Source organism: Nicotiana tomentosiformis, chromosome 12 (assembly GCF_000390325.3).
Source record: "Nicotiana tomentosiformis chromosome 12, ASM39032v3, whole genome shotgun sequence".
In the NCBI taxonomy this organism is placed as follows: Eukaryota; Viridiplantae; Streptophyta; class Magnoliopsida; order Solanales; family Solanaceae; genus Nicotiana; species Nicotiana tomentosiformis.
The window spans coordinates 8,172,936-8,189,034 of NC_090823.1; the positions used below are offsets into that span (position 1 = coordinate 8,172,936).

The 16,099-nt window shown below is 37.0% G+C and overlaps 3 protein-coding genes across 3 annotated transcripts; 2 read left to right on the forward strand and 1 right to left on the reverse strand.

The window, feature by feature from the left end:
* Positions 1–299: 299 nt before the first annotated feature.
* Positions 300–6,573, forward strand: LOC104106725 (GATA transcription factor 26-like). Its single transcript, XM_009615331.4, has 8 exons — positions 300–495; positions 2,326–2,694; positions 3,184–3,616; positions 4,155–4,227; positions 4,534–4,637; positions 4,737–4,923; positions 5,033–5,153; positions 5,977–6,573. The coding sequence occupies exons 1-8, from the start codon at positions 456–458 to the stop codon at positions 6,285–6,287; spliced, it is 1,638 nt and encodes a 545-aa protein (XP_009613626.1). The 5' UTR covers positions 300–455; the 3' UTR covers positions 6,288–6,573.
* Positions 6,574–7,640: 1,067 nt separating this feature from the next.
* Positions 7,641–12,063, forward strand: LOC104106724 (light-harvesting complex-like protein 3 isotype 1, chloroplastic). The gene is made up of 3 exons (XM_009615330.4): positions 7,641–8,097; positions 11,107–11,244; positions 11,359–12,063. Exons 1-3 carry the CDS (start codon positions 7,725–7,727, stop codon positions 11,607–11,609), a joined length of 762 nt encoding a protein of 253 aa, XP_009613625.1. The 5' UTR covers positions 7,641–7,724; the 3' UTR covers positions 11,610–12,063.
* A 1,781-nt stretch (positions 12,064–13,844) lies between these two features.
* Positions 13,845–16,026, reverse strand: LOC104106723 (trihelix transcription factor ASIL2-like). Its single transcript, XM_009615329.3, has one exon. It carries the CDS (start codon positions 15,418–15,420, stop codon positions 14,281–14,283), a length of 1,140 nt encoding a protein of 379 aa, XP_009613624.1. The 5' UTR covers positions 15,421–16,026; the 3' UTR covers positions 13,845–14,280.
* Positions 16,027–16,099: the final 73 nt, after the last annotated feature.

Genomic DNA, 16,099 nt, shown 5'->3' on the forward strand with positions numbered 1-16,099 from the left:
AAGCTGAAACATTTACTTCAAATACAAATTTACAAACACAACAAAGAGGTCATATACAGAAACAAAACAAAACTCCAACCTTTCCTTTTTCCAACCATTTATTAGATTCCTTCAATGGTTCTTTCATTTGTCCATTAAATTGTACAAATTTTCAGCTGATTGCTCAAACCAAAAAAAAAAAAAAAAAAAACCCATCTCAAATCCCTTAAAAAAGTTGTTCATAATTTTTTCTTTTGCTATTTTCAGTGGGTTTTTTCTGGGACTTTAAGATACAAACTCTTCTGTCTGTCTTCTTGTTTTTTTTTTTTGGGTGCTGCAGAAAAATTTGCCATTAAAAGGCTGAACAGAATTCAAAAACTTATAAAGAATAGATTTTTATACTTTTTCTTTATCATTTCTTAAGTAAAAAAAAAGCTTTTTTTATTTAATTATTTTTGTAAAGATTTAATCTTTGGATGGGAAAGGAAGGACCTTGCTATCACTGTGGTGTTACAAGTGAGTTTATAGTTCTTCACTTTATTTTTTTTCCACTTAAATTTTGTTAATTTTCAAGAAAGGTGGAGTCTTTTTTGTTTCTTTGCCCTGTAGAAATATTTTTTTGGTTGTAAATGTAAATGGTTTTTTTTTTGTTGCTTAGATAAGTTGTTCAATTATGGAACTAAATACCCATATTTTTGTTGCTTCAATAATGAACAATAAAGAATGGTATGTACTGTTTTGAGTTTGTTTCGTTTGTGTTTTACTTAATTTTATGGATTTCAATACTGGTTTTTGAGTTATAATTTGTTTCTGAAACTGGTTTTTGCTTTTATTTTAATACCCATTGACTCTCTTGTAGAATATTGGTCTGTTGAAAATCTTGCTAATTAAGCCTGTCTGAGTAAATGGGCTATGTAAAAGTTCAATTTAGTTCCCTTTATTTAACAGAATTGGGGGATATTTTGATTGTTTTTGAATTCTTGATTTTCCCTTCTAAACTATGGATAATGGTTCCTTCATTTGCCTTGATAATGGAAAGGGTTGGTGTGTTGGAATGAGTATAGGGTACTTTGTGCAACTCTTCAAAATGTACATAAAATTATCAAAAGATTGCGGCTTACAGATACCAGATACTTAAACACATCCGTGTCGGATACATATAACTAGTCCATGTAATGCAGGTTCTAAGTGTTGAAATGTACTTCGTTAGGCGCTTATAATTCTAAGTTGCTTTTGGTGCAAACAGAAATTCTTGCTCAATTTTGCAACAATGTGGTTTTTTAGGGAGCGAAAGCAGCATAAAAATGGCAATGCGTTTATGTATTGTGACGTTTTAACATATATATATATATATATATATATATATATATATATATATATACTGAGTCTCAATAGGGAATTGCATAACAAACCATAGATAGAACAATTGACTCCAGAAGAAATTTGTGTATGCTACATTTGATAATTTCTTAGGTCGGAAGTGTAAAAACATATCAACTTGTCTTGAAAGACTTGTTAAATTGGCTACTCCTATGCTGGTGTTACTTAAAGTCATCTTGGATAGTAGAAATTCTTTTTTTCTTCTTCTTATTGACTTGTGTAACGCATACATTATGCGCTGGTTTGGCTTGTATAATTGCATAAGTTGCTCAGACTGTTCACTTTCGATGCTGCACCCGTGTCTACATGACGTGTGTGTGTGTGTGTGATCCTTACCTGATCTAGTCAACCGATTTTGGGTACTTTGACCAAATCGATGGAGAAATTTGGGACAAATACAATGATTTCTGAAGTAGGTTTTGCAGGAGGTGCTTAATGATGTCACATTGTTCTTGGGAGTATAATTCAGTAAGCATATGTTTTTGGAAGTTGTCAAATTCTGTGGAGCTCTTTGCTCCTTTATTCACTTCCAGTCTTAGCTGAGTTGTTGAGTGGAAGACTTCCTTTTGCTTGTCTGGTTGCTCTATTTGTCTGGTTTAAATCTGGTTACTCTATTAAGAACAACTTCATCAGATTCTCTTTCACTAGAGTTACTTCCTTTATCCGCGCACTTCTTTTGCTACAATTCTATGGAAGAGTGGCTTGACGATCTTTTGTCTACTATCGCTTCCAGTATTCTTTTGCTTTTTTGCAATTGAAAAAACTCGATAAAGAAATTTGGTAGCATTTCATTGATTGCATAAAAAAGTGACCTCATTGCAGATTGCACTGGCCAAAATTTTGCATCGTAAAAGGGAACTTGTAATGCATGTTCAGTTTCAAAATTTTCAGAATTTTATATACCATTCTTTCTTCCCCGTATTATCTACTTTTAGCGTAGTATTAACTATCAAAATCATGTTGCAGGCACCCCACTCTGGCGTAATGGACCTCCGGAAAAGCCAATATTGTGCAACGCATGTGGATCTCGGTGGAGAACAAAAGGGACTTTGGCAAACTATACTCCTTTGCATGCAAGGGCAGAACCTTGTGACTTTGAGGAACACCGAGTTTCTAGGTTCAAGAACATGTCTTCTACAAAGAACAAAGATGCAAAGGTTCTGAAACGAAAGCAAACTCATGATATGGTTGAAGTTGGAACTCCTCCTGATTATAATTTCGGTTTCAGAAAGTGCTTAGATGAAGATACTAGCAATAGGTCAAGTTCTGGCTCCGTTGTCTCAAATTCCGAGAGCTGTGCACAATTTGGTAGTGCTGAAGCAAGTGATTTGACAGGTAACCTAAATATTTCCTTGTCGATGCCTACTGTTTATGTTCTACCTCTCTTATTAGTTACATCCATATATTGTTCTCAGAATTATTTCACTTTCTCCGGTACGTGCTCCCTCCATTTCAAAAAGAATGAACTTATTGTACTGGGCGCAGAGTTTCAGAAAGAATGGAAGACCTTTTGAAACTTGTGGTCTAAAACAATTCATAGATATTTGTGCGGCTATAATTATCTCATTAATGGCAAATTTAGAAAGGGATCAATTCTTTTTTAAACAGACTAAAAAAGAAATAGGTTGATTCTTTTTGAAACAGAGGGAGTTTATTTTGTGATAACTGCACCTTCACTAGAATTATGGCTGCATTTTCTTCTAAAACTGAAAATTTTAGGGCCAAATCTCGAGCTCGGTCTCATCTTTCAGTCAAATTTAAAGTGGAGTTGTTTTGTTCTTAGCATTTTCTTGAAGTATTTACCCCTTGATTTTGGTTTTTCAGGCCCAGCACAATCCAATATATGGGATACAACGGTGCCTTCAAAGAAGAGAACCTGTTTCAATCGTCCAAAGCCATCTTCAGTCGAGAAGCTCACCAAAGACCTATATACCATCTTACATGAACAACAACAAAGTTCATGCTTCTCTGCATCCTCTGAAGAGGATTTGCTTTTCGAGAGTGAAAAGCCTATGGTTTCTGTTGAGATAGGACATGGCAGTATGCTAATTCGGCATCCTAGTTCGATAGGCAGAGAAGAATCATCAGAAGCCAGCTCTCTTTCCGTTGAAAACAAGCACCGTTCTGTCAATGAGGCTTATTCACGATTGACTACCCCACCTGTAAATATTAGTAGGGGTGTCGATTCACCAAATAGTGGGACCGAGAGAACCAAGAAACCTACCGGTCAGGTGGTGGAACAGAACCAGATTAAAAGGTGCCCTCTCCATTAGTCTTGATAGCATGTAATTGCATCGAGAAACAAAATTTTGTGCTGCATGTTGGTCAGGTGGAATGTAAGGGGTTAAATGCATTATATCTGCTAAAGTCTGATGTCATGTCGCTACACATGTAGTATCACCCAGGACGGAGGTAGAAGCCTGGCTATGGATTCGGCCGAACCCAGTAGCTTTTGTTCAAACAGTGTATTTGTGTTAAGAAATTCATTAAATTTGTACACATTGAACTTAGAACCCTGTTATTAGTCGTCGCACTAAGATCCAAAACCCATAAAATTGAAATCTTGGCTCCGCCTCTGGTATCACCTACGGGTTTGGAACATACATTATTTTGTTCACCACATCTTCTAAACCACACAACAAGTCTGCATTTTTCTATTGAATTCTTAGGTAAACTTGTTGCAACGTCATTCTAGTTCCATCATTCTATGAGCATTTGAAACTTTTTTCTTTGCTTTTGGTGTATGCTTACCATCTTTCTGATTTTCCTCTTTTTTTTTTCTTTCTAAATTGCAGAAACAAAGATCACCTTGAAAACCTACAGATTCTTGGACATCATAATTCACCCCTTCGCTATATAGAACTGAAGGTCTGTTACTCTCTCTTGTATTTCCTATAAGGAAATTTTGCTTTCTTTCACTTAATACAACCATAGCATATCCTAACAAGGCCAACTTGTCTGTGCTGCTGGTTTATTGTTCTGGTTTGTAGACTTAAAAATGATCTTCCTCTTTTAATTATCATTAGTACTAACTTTTGACTTGCGTGGATTGTCTTTCTCTTTTTCAGTAAAGGTCTTTAACCATTTTCAAAGTCTATTTTCACTAGGTTGTTCAGTGTTAAATGTTACTGGAATCGATCAGAAATTGATAAGATTATGTGATACTTGGTGCAGGACGTACTTAATTTTGAAGAATTCATGAGGCATTTATCAAGTGATGATCAACAACAGCTACTAAAGTACTTACCGCCTGTTGATTCTTTTGCGCCTCCAGATAGGTTTGCACGTCTTCTCTATATTTCACTTTCTGCGTCATGTTTTGGCTTATATTGAACTTGAACAACAAATTATTTTCCTGTTCTTTTCTCTATCTGCAGTCTTAGAAGCATGTTTGAGAGCTCTCAATTTGAGGAAAACCTCTCTTCTTTCCAGAAACTTCTTGCAGAAGGTGTTTTCGATAACTCGTTGCCAGGAGTAAAGTTAGAAGATTGTAGAACCTTGAAGAGGTTTATATTATGCTATTTATCAAAGTCAAAATGGGTGGAACAATATAATCTACTCAAGGTTTGGTTACTAACCATTTATTGCATATATACTGAACATGTAATCCACCATCTTCTATATTCTATATGTGAAGTGCAATTTTCTTGAAGCTAATTTTGTTCTTTGGTAGGACACAAAGTGTAAGAATAGTAGCAGCGGTTCTGAAGTTGCAGGAGAGCGAAGTGTTATCGGCACATGTCATTCAGTAACTGTGAAGAGACCACAGGAGCGACAACATCTAAAGTATTCGGGTCGGTTATGTTCCTCTTTCACTTTTCCCTTTATGACATTTGACAAATCCTCTGTGATAGACTTGTTTCGATGGGAGACAAGTATTTACCTGAGGATTGTCGTTCAAACTTGCATGGTAAAGAAAGCACAAGAGTAAGATAAGGACTTGCATAAGTTTTGAGCATTCACAACTGAATTCTCTACCTTGTTACTCCCTCTGTCCCAATGTGTCGTACTTTCCTTTTTAGTCTGTTCCAAAAAGAATGTCATACTAACATATTTAGAAACAATTTAATTTTAAACTTGCTACTTTACCCTTAATGAAATAATTTACAGTCACACAAAATATCTATGTTTGTTTTAGACCACAAGTTTCATAAGTCTTCCTTTTTTTTCATAAACTCCGTGCCGAGTCAAACACCGCCGCATAATTGGGACGGAGGGAGTATGTCGTATAACAGTAAGATTTAAAAAATGTTCCCGACAATGTTATGGGATATTTGTTCACACATGAGCAACCACGTGGCTCGTTTCGTGCCTTATTACTATTTGGAGTAAATTCACTCGTTGAAGACGAGAGGTTGGAAATAAGGATTGGTATCAAGAAAAGTCTACCTATGTATCTCTGTCTTTCTATTATTTCTTTTTTATTAGCCCCCTCTGCCAGCACATATTCCTTAGAAGTACACACTAGACACGCAAATATATGCAAAACTCATGGTTGGTTTGACTAGGAAGCATCACAACTTTATTATACTCCAGTACATTCCATGTGCAGTGTGTTCTTCAATTACATATTTGCTAATTCCGACAAATTAAGATTTACGAGCTATTTCACTTCAGGTGCAAAGACAACAATGAAGAGCCCCAAGAGTGTGGTGATGAAAAGCATCTATGAGCAGAAGGAACCATTAGACAATGATGGTTCTTGCTCCAGCCCAAAAAGCTCGTTCGCCTTGCCTTCTGAGACTAGTTCCCTCGTACTGGATTCTTTCCGTTCTGCAAACGAAAATTCTGATCAGGACTTGCTGCTGAATGTGCCATCCAACAGCTACTTCCCTCAAGCAGAACTACTCTTACCAACATCAAGTTTTACTCCTCAAGCGAGTACTAGTAGTAGCTCAATGTATCCTTCACATCTCGTCCGTCCCTAGCAGTATTATCACACTTTGCTTGCTTTCTTTAGGATATCTCAAAGCTAGTTAAGCCAAAACAATATGGTAGTGTTGCATATCCCATGCAAACTTATATATGGAATTTGCAAAAAGGGGCTCGGATGGTTACCATTTTCGCGGTTGACCTATATTGAAACCAAATTTTGGATTTAGCAAATGGATATGGTTGTTTTTTCCCTTTTGTATAGGTTGTCAAAACAATGTCAAATATAGCTGAAAATGCAGAAGTGGTAATGAATGGCTAGAAATATTGTATGCAGTGAAATTTTTGGCTTAATTGTGAACACCCTTTTGTGTGTTAGTTCTATTAATGGTGAAGTCAGTCCTAAAGACTCATCTAATCCCTAAATGGAGGGAGCGGGTCTGAAGTTTGTCTCATTTGCTAAAATTTTAAATAAATTGCAAATGATGGCTATGTTTTAAACAGCGACCATATAAATGGCTAATAGTGCACTTAGTATTATGAGGCAAGTGCACAGATAGCTATTCTCAAGTATGTTATTTAAAGATTAGCCACTAGTCATTTTGTTCTGAAATTTTAAATTAAAATTTTTAACCTCACATTTTTGTCTTGAAAAATTGAACATCAGGATGCATTGGTTAAATTTTAAATAGCAGCCCTTTAGAATGACTATTCGGTGCTTACCTCAAGCTCCTTTGGTTAAGATTTGACTTGTAAATCTGAGAGAAATCTGTAATTCACTAATCTAATTATCTTAAATAAATTTTACAACTTTACCAAAATTATGTCGTGTTAAAAACCGTCATATACTCCAAATGTCTTAATTTATGTGCAAATTTATTTTGTATGTTATCGTAAATATGATATCATTTTATATTTAGAATAATTTAACATTAAATTTTTTCTTTTATCTTTAATGAGAAGTTTCTATAGCTACATAAATTTTTATAATTTATTTTAGACGATAAATTATAATTTCCTTCCCCCCTCCGGTCCTCCCCCCTTAAATTTCACACCTAATGAATATCTTCACATATATTGGGATAGAGAAAATACAACTTATAAGGACCCGTTTGTTCATAAATATTTTATTCTTTTTTTCGATTTTTTTTTTCAAAAATGTGTTTGTTCATGAAATTTTACAAGTGTCCAAACATAATTTCACATTTCAAATAATATTTTTAACTTAATATCAAATACTTTTTTTAAAAAAAAATTATAATTTTTATGTCGAAACGCTTACTTAATCAATAATTTTTCTTCTTTCTTAAATTTCAGTTACATGTCATCATATAAAATGAAACAAGAAAATAATGTACAAGTAAAATTAGAACTCGATCTTTAATAAATAGCCATATAAAAAGCTCCCATCTTTGCGGCTGAGGATTGTGGAAAAATTCAGTATGTTCTAAACTTTTTCTCTCTACCTTATTTGCTTCTCTGAAAGTTCTATAATGTCATCAATGGCCTTATTCTCAGCTCCTCCACCCCACTTCCCAACTCTCTCTCCTCCAAAACCCGATTTAACTCACAAACCATATCTACTTTTAACTCTCAAGAAACCCCATTTCTCCTTTAGAGCTGTTGATGATGTTTCTTCTGGTATTACAGCTACTTCAGCTGTGACTATTGAGCAAGAAAAAACTGAGGAGTCTAATGGGGTGGCTTTGAACTCAAATGGGTCACTGCCGGCGGTTTCCGCCGGAGCTCCGGCGACGGAGGAGGGAGTGAGGAAGTTTCAGGATAGTAGATGGGTTGGTGGGACTTGGGATTTGAAGCAATTTGAGAAAGATGGGAAGATTCATTGGGATTCTGTTATTGATGCAGGTGAAAGTTTTATTTCCAATTTGTTTTGTTTTTCTTGAAGTGGACTTATTTATATGACTAATTAGGAGTAACTAAAGTTATAAATTTGTTTTTGGCCAATTTCAAGCTATGTACTTGGTGCTATTTCTACTTGCTTGACTTAACTTTGTAGCTGGAAAGCATAGGCTCATGTAGTTTTTAAGTGATTGCAAAGTATAACCACATGTATCTTCCTGTACTTTGTGACAAAGTGTGCGGCATTAGCATAAATTATAAATATAGTATATCTTTTTCAAATTGTATAACAACTCCTTCCCTTTCGTTTAACAACAACAACAACAAGCCCACTAATTTCCCACAAGTAGGGCCTAGGGAGGGTAAGATCAAGTAGGGTCTAGGGAGGGTAAGATCACGTAGGGTCTAGGGAGGGTAAGATCAAGTAGGGTCTAGGGAGGGTAAGATGCACACAGCCTTACCCGTGCCCTGGAGGGCAGAGAGGCTGTTTCCGATAGACCCTCGACATATAAAAATATTTAACTAGGTACAGAATATATTTTTCTTGTTATAAAGAAAGACTTTTGGCACACACCAAAAGAACACTTGATATAGAGATATTTAACTAGGTACAGAATATATTTTTCTTGTTAAAAAGAAAGACTTTTGGCACACACCAAAAGAACACTTGAACTATGGTATTTTTATTACGGTAAGAGCATGTCATTAAGCGTAAAATGGAAGGTATTTTTTTTTTAATATGTGGTATCTAGCCCAACTTGCGCACACCTCGCACTGGGCATTTAAATATAAAAAGTTGTCATTCTTTCTAGAATGGACAAAAAAAAAGAATGCCATATAAACTGAAACTGAGGGAATCTATGTATAGTTTTTTTTTTTAAAATAAAGGAAAAATGCTTTCCCATCTTTTAGAATATCTAGTTCATGATAATTGGGAAAGAATAAGAATGAAAAAAAATAAATCTAAGTCACAACAGTGGAGCTCAAGTAGTGCTCTATTTTGTCGAAGCTAAATGAAAGGGAAAAGGGGATTTTCTTTTCTTTTCTTTTGGGAGGAGGCAGGGGGAGAGGGGTGGTGGGGGGTGGATAGAACCTAGTAATAAAAGAACATGATTTGGATTCTTGATTGATGAAACCAAATTTAAGTCATCTTCCGGGTAGCTGCTCTTGCATTGGGGGCATGTTGGGTCAGCTTTAGCTACCAAGACATACATATGGTACCTTGGACGACCCATCACACCACCATGGAGGATGATGTTGCTGCTTCATCTGGGCTCTTGCCTGAATCATCTTGCTCCGATGACACACATAGTGATGCAGCCAACAGGGACTTGGCTGGAGTTATTAATGCAATAGCACCTCTCTCAGTACTTGAGTACTCCTTGTAAATCACCTTTTGCTTGTATTGTCTGGGCGGGCAATGAATTCCGGTGTGATATCTCCGGTTTAGACACCAGGCGCGAACCTTCCTAGAACGCTTGGTCTTCATTTAGGTGAAGGCGAGTAGGTCAGTGCACTAGCCAAAGACTTCCAGTCTATTTACCAATGAAAGGTTGATTCTTGATCCTGTAGCTTTCCCCGTCCCCCCTTCGTCTGGTGGTGCTTGTGTTGAGGGTGCGCCACCAGAAGTCGGGCTTGAAGCTCTCAAGGCCAACAAGCCGAGAGCTGATGGTTGTTAGCCACGACTACTATCAAAAAGCTCCTATGAAGATGAATATTTCACATGGAGGAGTGTGCATCTTTATGTTGGGTGTTCTTCTGTCGTTTGTTTGCAGCCATAGAGTGATAGCTAACTAAACAACCTTGCACACTATATTAGCTGAGACTTTGAGAAACCGGTGTGCAGCTGAAGTGTCTCATTCCAAAATGGAGTCTAATTGAGGGTGTGTCGAAAAGCAAAGACTTTGTTTGATTTGAAAGTGGGGGTGCCTGCACGCTACGGTTTTCTATATGACTTGGTTATTTTCCAATTTGGATGCAATCCTGTATTTTGCAAGTTGGTGTAATGCCGAGTTCTAGTCAACCGAAATAAGGAAATTAATAGGCATAATTAGGAAGTGTGTCGAGTAAGTGCATTTGGACCTTAAGCAGGTGAGCAGATGAATAGTTAGAAGACTGAAAATGAGCTAGAAATAGTTAAAAGATTGAGAATGCGCGGATTAATCAAAATTTTTGTATTAAGCTTTTTCATGAGGCTGGCTTTACACAACGTGTGGAGATCCATAGGCAAGTATTTATTGCTAGATGTTTGTATTCTTGCTCTTTGGCTGGTTTTGATTGAACTCTTGAGTGACAGTTATCTGTATGTTTGAAGCAATTACAGTATACAGTCACTTGCGAGGAGCTGGTCATTAAATAATGTAATTAATTATAAAATGTTACATGAGATGGAGATAACACTGAGGACTTTCTTGAACTTGATGGATTATAGCAGGTCATATACAGTTGTTACTTCTTAACTATAAGATGATACCGTTTCCTCCATTTCCTTGGCTGTGTCATTGAGATTATTGTCTGAAGCCTTCATTAAGCACTATTTGTTTGGTACTAAACTTTAAAAAGTTGTAATCTTTAATCCTTTTTTGGTACTATATTTGATGCCTTCTCAATAATACATTGGCTTGCTTGGTTCAAGATTTATTTGGTCGTCCCTAATGGTAGTAAACAGGGGCGGATCTAGGCCTAAAATATGGGTCACGTGAACCCATGGTCTCTTTGTCAAGCTAGGTATTTTATGTACACATTCTCTAGAATCGGTGTAATATTATCTGTTGGCACCCATGCCAACATGCTCCAAAAAGTCTGAGTGGTACACTTGGTTCAAAGCTAAGTTATTTACCTTGCAGAACATGGATCAATTCCACTTAGTACTTTTTTTCTTCTTCTTTCTTTAGTGGTGCATCCATGTTCTAGAAATCCTAGATTTGCCTCTGGTAATAGACATTATCAATGTCTTCTTTTCGTCCATTTTTGGAATTTATCACAATTTAACAATTGATGGCTATTCATTTGCAGAGGTTAGGAGAAGAAAATGGTTGGAAGATAACCCAGAGTCATCAAGTAATGAAGACCCTGTGCTTTTCGACACCTCAATTATTCCTTGGTGGGCATGGATGAAGAGGTTTCATCTTCCTGAAGCAGAACGTCTCAATGGTTTGCTCATATGCTTTTTTTCCCTTGCAATTATTTCCTCGTCTCAAAATACAAAACAGTAGTTATATTAGGATAGAGCTGATTAACTAATGGAACAATGTGAATCTTGCACAGGTCGTGCTGCAATGATTGGTTTCTTTATGGCCTATTTTGTGGATAGCTTGACTGGTGTAGGCCTCGTCGATCAAATGGGAAACTTCTTCTGCAAAACACTATTGTTTGTAGCTGTAGCCGGTGTTCTTTTGATCCGCAAGAATGAGGATATAGAAACTATCAAAAAGTTGGTCGAAGAGACTACTTTCTACGACAAACAATGGCAAGCATCTTGGAAAGATGAGACCTCAAGCGGTTCGAAGGAGTCTTGAGATTGTTCTTCGTATAACATTAGTTCCCATTTTCTTGAAATAATCCGCTAATTCATCTATGCTAGTAGTCAGAGGAGAATATGTTATATCATATTCTCCATTTTGTTGTAGTGCTCAGGCTGCCATGTTGGAAGGGGGCCTTAAAGTTGCTTCAGTGCGACCTATAGGTGACGGGATCGAGCTGTGGAATCAGCCATTGATGCTTAAGATCAGGTTAGGTTATCTACATCACACCCCCTTGAGGTGCGGCCCTTCCTTGGACCTTGCGTAAACGCAAGATGCTTCGTGTACCAGACTGCCATGTATTTTTTTTTCCCTTTCATGTTCTATTTCTGAGCAATGATTCTTAATGTTAACTTTTTTTGTCTTTGTTGTGAGCTCTTTTTGCTGATCTTGTATACTAACTCTCCAATCCTTTTGACAGAATCAATGTGAAGAATTGGTCAATTCACTTGTAGTTGTTGAATACCTGTGGATATGAGTTGCTAATAAAATTATTGGTAGTCTAAGAGACTCTACTAGCTGCTTTGGTTCAACATCAATTGTTTTTACTTCTTTGATACTGGTGGTGTCAGAACTAGGAGTGTACAAACTGAATCGAAAAACCGCTTCAAACCGAAAAGTCAAATCAACCCGATTAAAAAACCCGACTAGGTTTGATTTGATATTGAACAAAAAAATTCGAACTAAACCGACATATAAATATATAATTTTTATATATACTTTTAAGATTTTATATAAAATTTTCTTTACCAAATATCTAGAAATATTTGGGATTCTCTTGCGAGATATAATATTTAATATTATATGAAATGCTCCATATTTATTAACCTTAAATAATGGGTTGTATGATCACTTTCTCATCGAGTGTTACTGAAGTACGTCAATTTCTTTGTTCTTTCATATTTATATCATATGTTAAGATACATTAAATTCTTATATCTTTTTCGAATGTGAAGTGATTATTATTATTATTTAGGTATCATATTGATTTTTATGTTTAATTACTAAATATGAAAAATTATTGTCAAACGACTAAAAAAATAACTATTATGTGTTATTAAGAAAATTCTCTCATAAGAATATTTTAATAGATAATATGTTTGTCAATTTTTTTATATTTTTACTATACATATATTTACTTATAAAAAATTTAATAAAGTAAGATTGAAATAATATTTAAGTAACAAAAAACCCAGAAAACCCAAAAAACCCGACAAAATCGAACCAATCCAAACCGATATGTTGGTTTGGTTTGGTTTTGATAAAAACCGAACCAACCCGGTCCATGTACACCCCTAGTCAGAACCACCTTATGCGCACTCGACCATGGCATCGAGTACATATTATTTTTCACCTGCACAATATCTAGTAATTTTGTCCACCAATGCTTAAGATAGGAAGAGATCATGTGGCGTGTTTTTATCTCATCTTTCGTAGTTTTCATCCAATTTATTTATTGACCACCAAATCACACCATTAGATGTTCGATTCAACGTCAATTTTAAGTTCTGATAAGGAGAGGAAGGACAATTTTGAATTGCTGGTAAATTCCTGTAATATTTCTTCAGATATAGATGAACCATGACTTGCATAGCAACTTTTTCACAATGGTAAATGACAAGAACATACGTTTGCTTAGCCAAAGCCATGTTATACAAAACATCCTTGTGTTTCAAAGAAGGGAGTGAGGTTTCAGTACTATAATTTAATAACTTAACTAGTTTAGATTTCCATCACGATTAGCAGAATAAAACTTCTTGTAAGCAAGTCTTACTACAGAGATCATGAAATGTTCAAGGAGCAACAAAGATGGAAAAGTCACATTTTCAACGTCCAAAGAGTAGCTCGAGTTGTACCCAGAAATGTTACGGTGGTAGTAGGTACGCGGTAAAACTAGTTAAGATATGCACAAGCTGACCCGCACACCATCGTTATCCAAGAAAACAAAAGAGCAGCTTGAGCTGTAACTAATTATCAAATTGTGTCAAACCTCTCTATAACAACCTCATTTGTTCTGATATTTTTCGGCTGTGATAGTGAAGTATTGTTATAAAAGACATGTTATAACATTAAAAAATAATCGGTTCCGAAAAAAATTTGACTTCTATAATGAATGGTTATTATATAGGAATGTTATTATAGAGAAGTCTGACCGTATCTTCCTCATGAATTTTCTTTACAAATAACGATTTCATCAAAGCAAACACCTACAAAAGCAAAGGAGTCAACGAATTGATGAAGGCTGAAGAGTTGTAACATTTCATTAGAATCATATCACGATAAATCCCTCACTTCTTAATCCTACTACACAATACTATATATAAATAAATAACTATTACTACTACTAAAACTAGTAACTATACACATTACAATATGTCACAGATTGCCTGGAAATGCAAAAACAGACCTAAAACTATGATCTATGATCACACAAAAGTCATAAATAGGCAGCAAAATTAAAGCACAAACCTTGAAATCAAGAAGCTTCATATCAACATGAACTCCAACTAGTCCGGGATAGAGGCGGCAGCGTTGTTGTTGTTGTTCCAATGCATCCAAAACAATGGAAATGAACCGTACTCCAACTAGTTTGGGATGGAGGCGTCTTGATATTATCAACGTCATCCACAAACAATGGAAATCGACGTAAACTCTCCACCTTAGAGCTCTATGATTCAGGTGAAACAACATTCTTGTTCTTATTGTTTACCTCATTCAACACCTTCACAAATGCATCCACAATCTGCTTCTGCGATTGGAGTATCATCTCGTTCCGCTTCATCTCCATCTCCATTCTCATTTGCTCGACTTCCTTTGCCATCTCCATCTTCATCTTCTCCACTTTCATGAACCCTTCACCCAATAACCTAATCGATAAAACCATCTCTTCAATCGGATCCCTACCCCTTTTCACCCCTCCGCCCCCACTCCCAACACCACCTCCCTTTTTCCCCAATTTTGGAGTACTAAACCTAGAATCAACATTGGGTTCAACATTTCCACCACAGTTTCTTCTCGAACTCGAAATACCAAAATTTTCACCAAAATTTCTTACATGAAATCCATCACTAGCATTACTACTCCCATTATATTCACTTCCTTCATCACAATCAAAACTAGTACTATTCATTATTGATCGCTTCGATTTCATTGAAATTCCAGTTTTTACGCGAAACCCACTTCCAAACTCGACATCATTAGGCATTTCCTCTTTGTTAAAACAATACCCATTTGGAATCTTAGAAGAAAAAATATTTCTTTCGGGGGTTTTCGCAACGCCATGATTTAACATGATATTTGGAGTCCAATCATCAAGAAAATTCACACCATTCTTTTGATTGATCTTTAATTTCAATAAATTTGGGTCAATTGATGGGACTTGTTTTTCGGCTAATTGTTGATTTAATTTGATTGATGCAACAGTAGTACCATTTTCCATAGCGTCCATGTTATCAAAAAAGAACCAAGACGAAAAAAACCTACCGGTTGGAGAGGCAAGGGAACGTTGCTTTTCAGCACGATAACGTTGCCGGAGTTTTTCCATTTTGTGGCGGCACTGGGCGGAGGTTTTCGCCGGAGATGCGTCTGGGCAGCGACTGGTCACGGCGGCTGCTACCGCGTCCCAGTCCGCCGTACGGAGGTAGCCACGGCGGAGGGCGTACCACCGCTCGCGGTAGGCGTCGATTAGGGCTAGAGTTTCTTCTTGGGTCCAACACGGCGGTGGAAATCTCCTCGCCGGAGGTGGAGGCTTCTCCTCCACCGCCGGCGGTGATGTTTCTGCGACGGTGACATCAAGGTTAGACGACATCGTATTATGGTATTATGTAGTTTTTGTTTTAGAAAATTGAGTGGTGTTTTTATAAGTGATTGTATTTCGATGGGAAGTTGAGATATAAATGGGGTGGTGATGGTGGGTGGGGAATGGGTAGTGTTGGAAAGAGGCGCAAGATAGCAAAGATGATGAGGTGGCGAGGTGGGTGGTGGTGGAGGTTGTTGTATGATTGATGTTGAGGGGTAGGGGGTATAGGGGCGTGAGGAATGAGTAGTGTTAGAGTGGCGCATGATAGCATAGGTGATGGGTAGAGTATGGGGGTTGGGGATGATGGTGGAGGTTGAGGTTGTTGGATGATGATGTTGATAGGGGGGGAATCAGGGGTGGGTGTGGGGTGTGGGTGGTGGGGTTGGTGGGTGGTGGATGGTGGGGTGGTGACGGGGCATTGAATTTTGGCCAGTTGTTTGCTAGAGTGGGTGGGGATAATGATATGAATGATGACACACAAATGCTAACTTACACAAAGGGATGTGCACAGCTAATCCTACACCTACTCCACCAGTCCACCACGGCACCACCCACCCTCCACCATAGGTAGTGAATCCCCCACCCACCCCCTACTTACCATCACTACGTTCCAGATGTTTCTTGTGACTTGGAAGGTGGTAAGTAGGGGTAGTTGAAGGGGAGCTAGGTAGGTGTAGCTTTATGTTAT